The sequence below is a fragment of the Salpingoeca rosetta genome (assembly GCF_000188695.1).
Source record: "Salpingoeca rosetta unplaced genomic scaffold supercont1.35, whole genome shotgun sequence".
In the NCBI taxonomy this organism is placed as follows: Eukaryota; class Choanoflagellata; order Craspedida; family Salpingoecidae; genus Salpingoeca; species Salpingoeca rosetta.
This window is the reverse complement of record NW_004754899.1, coordinates 105882-117263: the sequence shown is the minus strand read 5'-3', so window position 1 is coordinate 117263 and position 11382 is coordinate 105882. Positions and strand designations below refer to the sequence as shown.

Below are 11382 nucleotides of genomic sequence, written 5' to 3'. Positions count from 1 at the left end.
TGTGTGTGTGTGTGTGTGTGTGTGTGTGTGTGTGTGTGTGTGTGTGTGTGTGTGTGTGTGTGTGTGTGTGTGTGTGTGTGTGTGTGTGTGTGTGTGTGTGTGTGTGTGTGTGTGTGTGTGTGTGTGTGTGTGTGTGTGTACCTCTGCCTCGTCCTCGTCGTCGTCGTCGTCAGCAAAGAGGGACGATGTCGTCTTCTTTGGCTGCTCGGCCGCCTTCTTTCCCTGAGAAAAACATGGTGCGTGTGTGTGTGTGTGTAGTGTGTGAGCACGATGGGGTGGATACGCGAGCACGTGACGATGCAATATGACACGAGCCAACGCCAACCGAGAACCAACTGTTTCGCATGCTTACAAAGAGCTCGTCTTCGTCAAAGTCCTCCTCATCATCCTCAAAGAGAGATGCCTTGCCCGATGACTTCTTCTTCTCTTGTTCTTTGCGTGCTTTCTCTTCTTCCTCTTGCTCAGCTCGCTTCTTGGCAGCCTCCTCCTCCTCTTCCTTCTTCTTCCTCTCTTCCTCTTGCTCAGCTTGCTTCTTGGCAGCCTCTTCCTCCTCAGCTTGCTTCTTGGCTGCCTCTTCCTCCTCAGCTTGCTTCCTTGCCTCCTCCTCCTTCCTCTCCCGTTCTTCCTCTTCGGCTTGTTTCTTCGCAGCAGCCTCTTCTTCCTCCTTCCTCTCCCGTTCTTCCTCCTCCTCCTGCTTGCGCTGTTCCTCCTCCTCCTCCTCTTCCTTCTTCTTCGCATCGACCACGACCGCCCCCTTGTCGCCCTCGTCTCCATCATCGTCCACCACCACGGGCTGCGCCGCCGCCGCCTTGCGCGACCGCCGCGTTGCCGGTGATCCCATCGCTGCCATCCGCACCGCACGCGCCTCCTCCCGCGCCTGCAGCAGGCACAGGGACAGCATGTGTTGTGTGTGTGTGTGTTGTGTGGTGTGTGTGTTGTGTTGTGTGTGTGTGTTGTGTGTGTGTGTTGTGTGTGTGTGTTTGATGACAACATGCATGAAAGCAGCAGAGGACCGTGAGAGAAGAGTTGCTCACAGTTGCTTCCAACAGCTGTACGCGGGTGCAGCCAAGAGTTGCTGTCAACAGTAGCACCACACATAAACACAGGTGCACACGCAATGTGTGCTCACCCTGGCTGCGGCTGCCTCGCGCTTGGCCTTCCTCGCCTCCGCGCGGAGACGGGCGCGCTCGTCCGCGTCCTCAATGATCGGCCCGCTCGACATGCTCTGCTCACACATGACGTATGATACCGGGGATGGTGTGTGTCAGCGTGAGTAAATCAGTGTGTGAGTAAGTATGTGTCATGTTTGTGATGTGTGTGCGTAATTGTGTCAGTGTGTGTGTGTGTGTATCGGCGTGCGTGATGGTCACACAACACAGCGGGTCCATATCGAGGACGCCTGTAGCAATGCATGCTGTAGTGCGTGCGTGCGTGCGTGCGTGTACCCATGTGCTGCGTCGGCCACCCTCGCCAGTGGCTGGGGCGGTCTTCTCGGCGACGAACTGAGACCATGGAGTATTGCAAAGGTGCAAGGGCCATGGGATGTATGTGTGCGTGGGCATGTGCCAGCAAGGGTGAGTGTTTTTCAAGCAAGAGCGCAGTAGTAAACGAACAACAACCGCGCGCGGGGGCACGCACACACGCACGCACACACACATACAGCAGCACACCTTGGACTTGTCCTGAGTGTCCTGGTTCGTGTGACCGTTCACAGCGGGCTTGGGCTTGGCTGCGAGCTTCGGTTTGGCGCCAACCGCTGTCCAAAAAAAAAACAACACACACACACAGACACACGCAAAGAGAAGACAGATACACATACACACGGACAAACATGTCAGCAAGAACAAGAAGGCAGCACGTACTGAACTCCTCCCAAACACATACACACACAACACACACACAACACACGCACAGGCGATGGCGTACAAGGCTTGCGGTTGACGGACGGTTTGCGTGCGAGCACGGGCGGCTTCTCAGCAGGTGCTGGCTTCTCAGCAGGCTTTTCAGCCGTCTTTGGCTTGGCGGCTGGCTTGGGCTTCTCAGCAGGTGCAGGTTTGGGCTTTGCCGCAGGCTTGGGCTTGGCTGCAGCAGCAGGCTTTGCCTTGGCTGTTCGTGTGTGTGTGTGTGTGTATCAAGCGAAGCGATGGATCGATCATGTGATGAGTTGTTACGTGAGAGATGGACACCAACAAACAGAGCGCCAAAAACACAGTTCAAGCAGGGTGAGCTGCATGCCTGCAAAACCAAAAACAAAATCCCATCACCATTGCGCACCGCGCTGTGCTGCCGTCGAGCCTGAATACGTGGCGACGCGACCACGGAACTTGCTCGTGTCCACAATCGTGTCACGGATGTTCCTGCATGGGGGGAGGGTGGTGGTGGTGATGATGATGATGGTGGTGGTGGTGGTGGTGGTAGGTGGATGGGTGGATGGAGATGGTGGTTGTGCGGGCATGTGAGCAGCAACACAGGCGGATGGGGAGGGAGAGTAGGAAGGAACAGAGAGGACGCTGCAACGAGGAAGGAGTCGGGAGGGATAGACAAACGGGAATAAGGATGGCCGCGGCCGGACTGGCAATTCAACGCGCGCACGCAAGCGCACATGTACATGAACGAGACACGCAGACGCAGAAGCAAGGAGACAACCAAACGAGTGACACGCACAAATGCATAGGCAGACAGACAAACACACAGACGCAGACACACAGACACAGACACAGACACACACACACACACACACAGACACTCACACATGCGCGCACACACACATATATACACACAGACAGACACACGCACACAGACAAGCATAGCCACGGACTTCTTGGCTTCGGTTGGCGGGGCGACCATCTTGCGACCGCTGAGGTCGACGGGCGTGGTTGAGGGCAGTGCGCTCTTCGTGTACACAATGCCAGACACCGTGCCTTCTTTCTCCTGCAGCATGCACAGAGACACTTGGTGTGAGAGGGGAAAAGCAAAACGGAATGGCTCGTTCAATCTCAAGTTATGGGTCCCTCTGCAACGCACGCACACGCACACACACACACACACACACACACACACACACACACACACACACACATACACAGGCACATCCCCACAACATGCAGCGCAAGCATATGCACAAAAAAACACTTACATGATCAATTACACTTACATGCTCAAACACACGTACAAGCACAAACACATACACGCACACACACAACCTTTTGCTGGTAGGTGGCAAGCGCCTTGGCTCGGAGACTTTTTGCCTCGGACTTGTAGCCCTTGGCGTTGGAGCCAGTGTCATAGTCGGCACCGCCAGCAATCTGGCGCACGTGTGCAGCAAGTGGTGGTTGCGAACAATCAGCAAGAAGCAAGCAGCGTTGGTCGTTCGAGGAGGCTTCGCCACAAATATTAACACGCAGAAGTGGGGTGACGAATGCATGCACACACGCACACACAGAAAGGAGAAGTGAAGCAAGCCCATACACACGCACGCACATGCACACACGCACACACACACACACACACGCACACACACACACGCACACACAATCACACACACACGCACACACAATCACACGCACGCACGCACGCACACACACACACGCACACACACACACACGCACACACAATCACACACACGCACACACACACAGACACACACCTTGAGCTTCTTGCGGATGATGGACTCGGTGCACTCACGCTTGTTGTCAGCGGTGAGATCGACGTTGCATTGCCCGAGAAGAGGACGAATGGAGCCCGTGTGCACACCGACGCGTGCACGGCTCATGCCACCCACACCTTCCCCAACATACGTCAGGGCAACAAACTTGACGCGCTTGGACTCTTGGTCGCCGTCCAGCAGCCGCAGCAGGCAGAAGTACGCCTGCTCACAGACGACGGATCAGAAGTGCGGTGGACGTCAGACAACACTCACGTGAGGGCCATGGCAGGTATGCGACAGTCAGCCAGCCGAGAGGCAAGCAAGCAAGCACTTGCGGCCGCAAACGAGCCAACACACATGCACACACACGCACACATACGCACACACACACACAGACACGCACGCACACACACACACACACACACACACACACACAAACACACACACACACAAACACACACACGCAGCACATGAGCAGAAATGGAAACCACATACAACAGCCTCCAGCGAACGAGAAGACTGCACCTTGTCGTCTTGGAGAAAGTCCATGAGCGCAGCGTGTCCGCCGGAACCGCTGCCGGCGACGCCAAGCACGCCCTTGCCCTTGTAGCCAATGGCACACCAGTCCGTGTCGGTCGCATCACTGCGCACATCGAAGATGGTCTCCTCAATCGCTGGGTCGCTCACGTCAGCCATGGCTGCTGCTGATGGTGCTGGTGGTTCCTGTCCTCGCCTACGCAGTGTCCAGTGTTGACGTGGTCCTTGCTCTTTTGTTGTTGGGATTTTGTTTGGGTTTCGATCCACGTTTCGCACACGCTTTCCTCTGTGCGCAGTTTGAAAGCGACGATCCACCAGATGTGTGTATGTGTGTGTGCATGTGTGCATGTGTGTTGTCTCTCCTCTCTCAAGCCTTCCGTCACAACACTCTCAAGCCTTCCGCCACAACAGTCTCTGACATGTATTGCAGAAGAGTGGTTGCAGATGTTGACCTGCACATCAAAATACCAGCAGTGCACACAAGCACATGCAAATATAACCCCCTTCCTCGTAACAGGCGCAGTGAACAGCAACAGCATCATGCACACCTGCACACGTGCGCGCGCACACTTGGTGCTATGAGAGAGTCTGTGGGCGCGTGGCGCGGCTTGAGCTGTTGTTTGATGACGGCGGGCGAGACAGCGCACGAGGGTCATCACCATCGTCCACAAACACATCACCATCGCCATCGCCATCGCCATCGTCGTCGTCGTTGTGATTGCCATTCTCAGGACCAACTGGCGACACTACCGCTGGAAGGTGGGGGCCGGGGGTGATGGGAGAGAGGGAGAGGTGGTACAACAGGGCACGTGAGCTGGGCGCAGATATGAAGTAGGATACAAGAAGCACAAACACAAACACAAACACGTTCAGGCACGTGCACAGCTTGCTTGCTTACATGTGATGTCTGAGGGTCTGCGCTGGCGTTGGGGTTCACACACGTACGACAGCTTGCGCTGCTTCTCTGCCGCCAGGCGCCGGCTGAACTCCTGCAGCCCGTTCTGGATCGCCCTGGTGGATGGATGGTGAATTGAAGCGGTTGGTAGGCGGGGACGGTATGTATGTGTGTGTTTGTGTGTGTTTGTGTGTGTGTGTGTGTGTGTGTGTGTGTGTGTGTGTGTGTGTGTGTGTGTGTGTGTGTGTGCACGCATACGACAGCACAAGTATGTGTGTGTGTGCTTGCAGGCAACACACAAGCCATCATGAAGCACCTCTCTCTGAGGACGCGTGGTGTTGCGAGGAGCGTCTTGTTCGCCTGCCCATCGGTCATCCACGGGTGTTCCAGCACATCGTCAATGGTTGGGCGCTGGCACGGCGGGATGGCGAGCAGTTGTGATGTGATGATGCAAAGCAGATCATCGTGGCGATGTGTGGAGACATTTTGTGCGTGAGAAGAGAACAAAGCACGGGATCACGACGAACGAGAGGAGGAGATACAATGGCGCGGTGGGTGCAAGCATCAATCATCACTCATCAATCATCGAGCACCGAGAACCAGGCACTCGGCAAGGCGCGCGTGTGCGATTGTGTGTGTATGTGTGCACGCAATTGCGAAAGAGTGTGCGTGCTTGTGCAAGCATGTATGTGTGTGTGCACCTCCTCTTCATAGACGAGGATGGAAGCCACGAATTCCTTCGCCTCCGGGCTCACAATCGCCCACTCGTCGTCGTCAGTGCTGTACGTGATGTCCATAATGTCATCCATCACCTCATCCTGCAAGGAACAAGAAAAGAAGGGAGAGAGTCCGTGTATGAGTGTGTTGTGTGCATGTATGAGTAAGATGTGTGAGTGCGTGTATGTGAAGGCACGAAACTGATGCAATCGACAATCACATTGGCCATCGCATTCCATTACCGCTCGCATGTCGCGAAGATTTCCCTGCACAAAACTTGCAATGCGATGTGTCCCAACAAACGGGTGCAGCCCTGATCGTGGTGGCATTGGTGGTGGCATTGGTGGTGGTGTGAGAAAAGGAGGTGACGACGGTGGAGGTGGGGGGGGGCCTTGATGTTCAATACACTTTGAACCATCCACCCAGGCATGATGGCAGTGATCGCACATATGTACATGTGTGTGATGTGTATGTGGTGTGTGTGAAGTCGTGGGTGTGCACGCATGTACGAGTGTGTGCGTGCGTGCACACCTGAGAGGATGACAAAGACGATGACGCCAAGACCCCACACGTCCGTCGCCGGGCTGTTCGGCGCTGCGGTCCGCGCATCCAGCGCCTCCACCATCTCGGGTGACATGTACTCCAACGTGCCCGCCTGAACACGGCCGTGTGCGATGGTGATGGTAGTGACAGTGGTGGTCGTGAGTTACGTGGGTGCTTGTTGTGGATGACCATGTGCACGAGAGACGCAGCAGCAGCAGCAGCAGCAGCAGCAGCAGCAGCAGCAGCAGCAGCAAGGGGTGCAGCATCAAGTGCTGTCATTGCAGTGCTTACCGGGATGAGAAAGTGGTCGTGGGAGCCGCTGTAATGGCTGTTGTACGACAGGTTGAAGTCGCACAACTTCGCTGGTATCACCTGTCAACAGTGATTACAACGGTGATGATGATGATGATGATGATGATGATGATGATGATGATGATGATGATGATGATGATGATGGCGGTGGTCGAGGTAATGGTGGGGTGAGGGCTGCACGTTACACAACGTAGCAAGGCGAATGCACACACAGCACACACACGCACACAAACACACACAAACACACACAAACACACATACGCACACGTGTGGACTGACCTGCGATTTCGAGCGGCACAGGATGTTTTGCGGCTTCACATCACGATGAACAATGCCTGTGGGGTTGCAAATGGAGGGGGAGGGTGGTGGTTGTGGTGGTGGGCATTGCGTGGTCGTGGTTTTTGGGTTGAAGAGAAGCAAAGGTGAGCAGCGTTGGGACATTTGTGCAGGCAGCAAGGAGGAGACAAAGATGGGCAGGCAGACAGGCCAAGACAGACAACGCACATGAACATGCATGTATACGTAGCCATCATGAGTACGTGTGTGTGTGAGTGTGTGTGTGTGAGTGTCACCTTGAGAGTGGAGGAAGCTGAGTCCAGTGGCGATGTCCCGAGCAACGAGACACGCCTCCCGCTCCAGGAACGCGCTCCGACGCTGGTGGTGGTGGTGGTGAGTGAGAGAGAGTGAGCGGAGGTGAGTGAGTGAGTGAGTGAGAGTGAGCGGAGGGGGGGGGGGAGACCGAGGTACAGTGGAGCACACACACGTACACACACACACACACACACACACACACACACACACACACACACACACACACACACACACACAAACAAACAACACCACGAAGACGTACGCGGATGTGCTGGAGAAGGTCGCCCCCTTCCAGCCGCTCAAAGACGAAGAAGAAGGCCACGCGGTCCTCGTAGAAGTCAAGCAGCTGCACAATGTTGGGCTGCCCTTTGCATCGCAGCAGTGTATCTCGCTCGCTCATGATCTGGTCGCGGGTCGGCCGCTGGCCCGTCGACGGCAGCAGCGGTTTCGGCACCGTGGACCCCGTCATGCTCGCCTGCTCGCAACCATGGTGGTGGTGGTGGTGGTGGTGAGGAGGAGGAGGAAGAAGGGGGGAAGCGGATGGAGTGATGTCGAGGAACCACAGATACACACAGACAGACAGCCAGCCAGAGACACAAAGACAGCCAGACAGACAGCCAGACAGACAAACAGCCAGCCAGCCAGACAGCCAGACAGCCAGCCAGACACATCAGCACCAGCGCACCGCGTCGGATGTGCGTGACCGCGAGCGCTTTGCGATGATCTTGACGGCGGCGCGTTTGTATGTGCGTTTGCTGAGACACCCGCGAACAACAGCAAACGCCCCGCGCCCCAGCATCTCGCCATTCAGCATGTACTCCTCTGCCGTCGCACCGCGCGCACATGTGTGTGTGAATGTGTGTGTAAGCGTGTGTGTGTGTGTGTGTGTGTGTGTGTGAATGTGTGTGTAAGCGTGTGTGTGTGTGTGTGTGTGTGAATGTGTGTGTGTGTGGTGAGACATGTGTTGTGAAAACGTGAATGTATGTTAGTAGCACACAGAGCAGTCGGCGGCCACACCTGACGGCAATCACGCCAACAGCTGCGACCTCATCACTACCGGCTCACCACGACCACCGCAATCATCATGATGGCGGTACATATCAGACGCACGTGTGAAGCGGGGTGCTGGCGCGTCCCCGTGTTGAACAGCACGACGACGACGACGGCGGCGGCGAGGCGGCCCAGACCCGTCGTCTGCACGAACACACACACACACACATACACACACACACACACACACACACACACACACACACACACACACACACACACACACACACACACACACACACACACACACGTGCACACGCATTGTGAGAACATTGGCAGGTTGGGGGAGGGATGGCAGGTCATAGGGGCACGTGTACACACACACACACACACACACACACACACACACACACACACACACACACACACATGGAGACACATGGAGACATGCACGCCAGGGCGGCATGGCAGTCGCACCGGGCTCGTCGGTCCAGGGAGTGGTGATGCCACTCGACGGCTCGCTCGTGTCGTGCAACTGCAGCAGCACATGCACACACACGTCCATACACACACGTCCATACACACACGTCCATGCACACACACGTCCATGCACACACATGAAAATGCACACGGTGATAGTAAAGTACCGAGGCAAAAGTGAGCCAAGGAACAGGAAAACAAATCACACCCACACCCACCCACCCACACCCACACACGCACAGGCACAGGCGCAGGCACATCCACAAGCAAACAAGTACCCTGCACACCATCTCTTCCACTCCATCCACCCTTCCACTCAATCCCGCCGCCACCGCCCAAATCTCGCAACCAAAACACGCACGTGTCGCGGTGTGGAGGGCTCAGTCGGTGTTGTTGGTACAAGCGCTGTCCCCTCCATGACAAGGTCATCCGTTGATGGCACCTCCACCAGCAGCGATGGCCGCCGCATGCGCAAGTCGCGTGTGCCTGCAGGCAATCCCGTGCTGACTTCTTGCTCGCCGTCCAGCGAGTTGCTTGCGTCGTAGCTGTCGACATCACCCTCGTACGGCGCCTGCGAGCTCTGTGCGTCTGTCAGCTCTTGACTGTCTTCAGTGCCGCTGCCGTCATCACCACCACCACCGCTGCGAGCAGCATCCTTGCTGCCGTGGGCACCAGTGTTGAATCCAGAAGCGTGTGTTCGCCGGCCTCTCACAGGTACCACCACCAACTCAACCTGCCTCGTCACAGGCCCATCCTCCCCTTGTTGTCGGCTGTCTGCCCTCTGTTCACTGGCTCGATCCTGGCCTTGTGTACGTTGCCCTCTGTCCCGCTGCTGTTGCTCTTGTGCATATTCCGGTTCCCCTTGCTGGTCTTGCCTGTTTTCATTCGCGTCACCATCCTCCTTACCCTCCCCTGCAACAACAGCTGCTTTGTCATGGTAATCCTCTTCCCCTTCATTTTGAGCTTGCCGCGGCTCCTCCTCTACGCAGTTTCCCCAATCCTCATCACGATAATCAGCATCGTCAATGTCGTCACCATCACCATCGTCACCACCACACTCATCACCATCGTCATCAATATCACCGTCGCCGAGCAGCTCCGGGGATGGTGTCAAGAACTGGGGGCGACTGCCTTGCTTGAGGGCTGCATCGCGGTCACTTGCATTTCTGGTGGCCGGCTGTTGGTGTTCCTCGTCGTCGCTTGGTCCGTAGTGCTCAACAGCACCGATTCGACCGTCCATCTTCTTCAGGCAATACGACGACGCTTGTGCCCCTTCAAGCGGCGGCTCCGTCGCCACAACACGAAGTTCTGACACAGGTGGGTGTGGATGTGTGTCGATGCGTGGTTTGTTTGGGGATGCGGGGTGGATGTGGGTGAATGAGGGTGTGTGTGTCGAGTGCAGCAAAAGCTGAGTAAAGCCGACATGGGGACGAGAATAGTGTCGAGAACAGAGCTTTTCACAACAGAAGAGAGGGAAGAAGAGAGGGAGAGAGACTTGAACTGTGTTGCAAGCGGGTGTATGCGCGATTTGGATCTGTGCAATGATGCATGCATGTGTGTGTGTGCGGAAACAAACCCCAAGTGTTCTCCTCACCTTGAACGTCGGTCATGGGGTCGAACTGGTGGCATTTGATCGGGGGATGCAGTGGGTGTTCAACCAACCAAGAGAACAGGAGCAGAGAGGCTGGGAATAGAGAAACCAAAACAGCGAAACCAGACCTGGCAGGACTCAATTAACTGCTTGGATATGATAGTTGTTTGAATTGAACTGGAGGGAGGTCTACGGCGTGGTGTTGTGCTTTGTGCTTGATGTGATTTGTTGCTTATCTTGTCAATAACAAAGGCTCACCACCCCCTCAGCGACGGCGAGGTGCTGATGAACAAGGGAGCGACGGCAGAGATAACAACAACCCAAAGAAGAGGGGGAACCAACCAACCAAGATCACATGAAGGACAACAACCACAACCAACCAAAACAGGAGAAAGCGCAAAGCGAAATGAGGCAAACACGGTTCAAAACACCATAAACAGTAGCTACACAAACGTTTGGTGTTTTTGTTTGTTTGCTTTGGTGTGTGTGTGTGTGTGTGTGTGTGTGTGTGTGTGTGTGTGTGTGTGTGTGTGTGTGTGTGTGTGTGTGTGTGTGTGTGTGTGTGTGTGTGTGTGTGTGTGTGTGTGTGTGTGTATGCATGTGTGTGTGTGTGATCACAGCATCAGCAACAGCAGCAGCACAGGACGAGCATGAGAGCTGACGAGTGAATGTTTAAGAACGTAGACCCTGACTCTTGTCCTTCCATCATGGCCATCCAAACAGTGACAACAACAGCAACAAACAACAACAAACAAACAAACAAACGACGACGATGAAGGTCAAGGAGCAGGGGCGCACGAAGCAAGCATGCCAGCCAGGCAAACACACAACAGGTCGGAGTAGAAGTAATGTAACACCACACATCTCACGCGTCGCACTGCACATTGCACATGTCAAACGACGCCATGACAGTGCAAAATCAGTGCCAACAAACTACCACCAGCACCAAGCAACCATCACCAGCACCCAGCAAACAAGCAAGCAAACAAGCAAGCAAATGACAAGGGGAAATTCAAATAACCCAGGGAAGACAAAGCAAAGCCAGATGGTGTGTTCGCCGCGTTGCTTGCAGTCGTGAAG

At 55.3% G+C, this 11382-nt stretch overlaps 2 protein-coding genes across 2 annotated transcripts in view; both read right to left on the bottom strand.

The window, feature by feature from the left end:
* Positions 1–4342, bottom strand: part of PTSG_10140 (uncharacterized protein) — a gene marked incomplete at its 5' end in the record, with an annotated part of 5904 nt that extends 1562 nt beyond the window's left edge. The window contains 11 exons of the mRNA XM_004988420.1: positions 142–222; positions 353–877; positions 1130–1225; positions 1446–1502; positions 1671–1756; positions 1927–2106; positions 2275–2357; positions 2819–2931; positions 3204–3305; positions 3647–3868; positions 4172–4342. Of these exons, the coding sequence (XP_004988477.1) occupies positions 142–222; positions 353–877; positions 1130–1225; positions 1446–1502; positions 1671–1756; positions 1927–2106; positions 2275–2357; positions 2819–2931; positions 3204–3305; positions 3647–3868; positions 4172–4342 (1716 nt within the window). The remainder of the gene's footprint in view (positions 1–141; positions 223–352; positions 878–1129; positions 1226–1445; positions 1503–1670; positions 1757–1926; positions 2107–2274; positions 2358–2818; positions 2932–3203; positions 3306–3646; positions 3869–4171) is intronic.
* A 417-nt stretch (positions 4343–4759) lies between these two features.
* Positions 4760–11382, bottom strand: part of PTSG_13004 (camk/mapkapk/mnk protein kinase) — a gene marked incomplete at both ends in the record, with an annotated part of 10092 nt that continues 3469 nt past the window's right edge. The window contains 15 exons of the mRNA XM_004988419.1: positions 4760–4935; positions 5082–5194; positions 5395–5489; positions 5780–5896; positions 6038–6108; positions 6327–6450; positions 6630–6710; positions 6930–6985; positions 7223–7304; positions 7504–7716; positions 7927–8063; positions 8352–8435; positions 8709–8766; positions 9073–10019; positions 10306–10330. Of these exons, the coding sequence (XP_004988476.1) occupies positions 4760–4935; positions 5082–5194; positions 5395–5489; positions 5780–5896; positions 6038–6108; positions 6327–6450; positions 6630–6710; positions 6930–6985; positions 7223–7304; positions 7504–7716; positions 7927–8063; positions 8352–8435; positions 8709–8766; positions 9073–10019; positions 10306–10330 (2379 nt within the window). The remainder of the gene's footprint in view (positions 4936–5081; positions 5195–5394; positions 5490–5779; positions 5897–6037; positions 6109–6326; positions 6451–6629; positions 6711–6929; positions 6986–7222; positions 7305–7503; positions 7717–7926; positions 8064–8351; positions 8436–8708; positions 8767–9072; positions 10020–10305; positions 10331–11382) is intronic.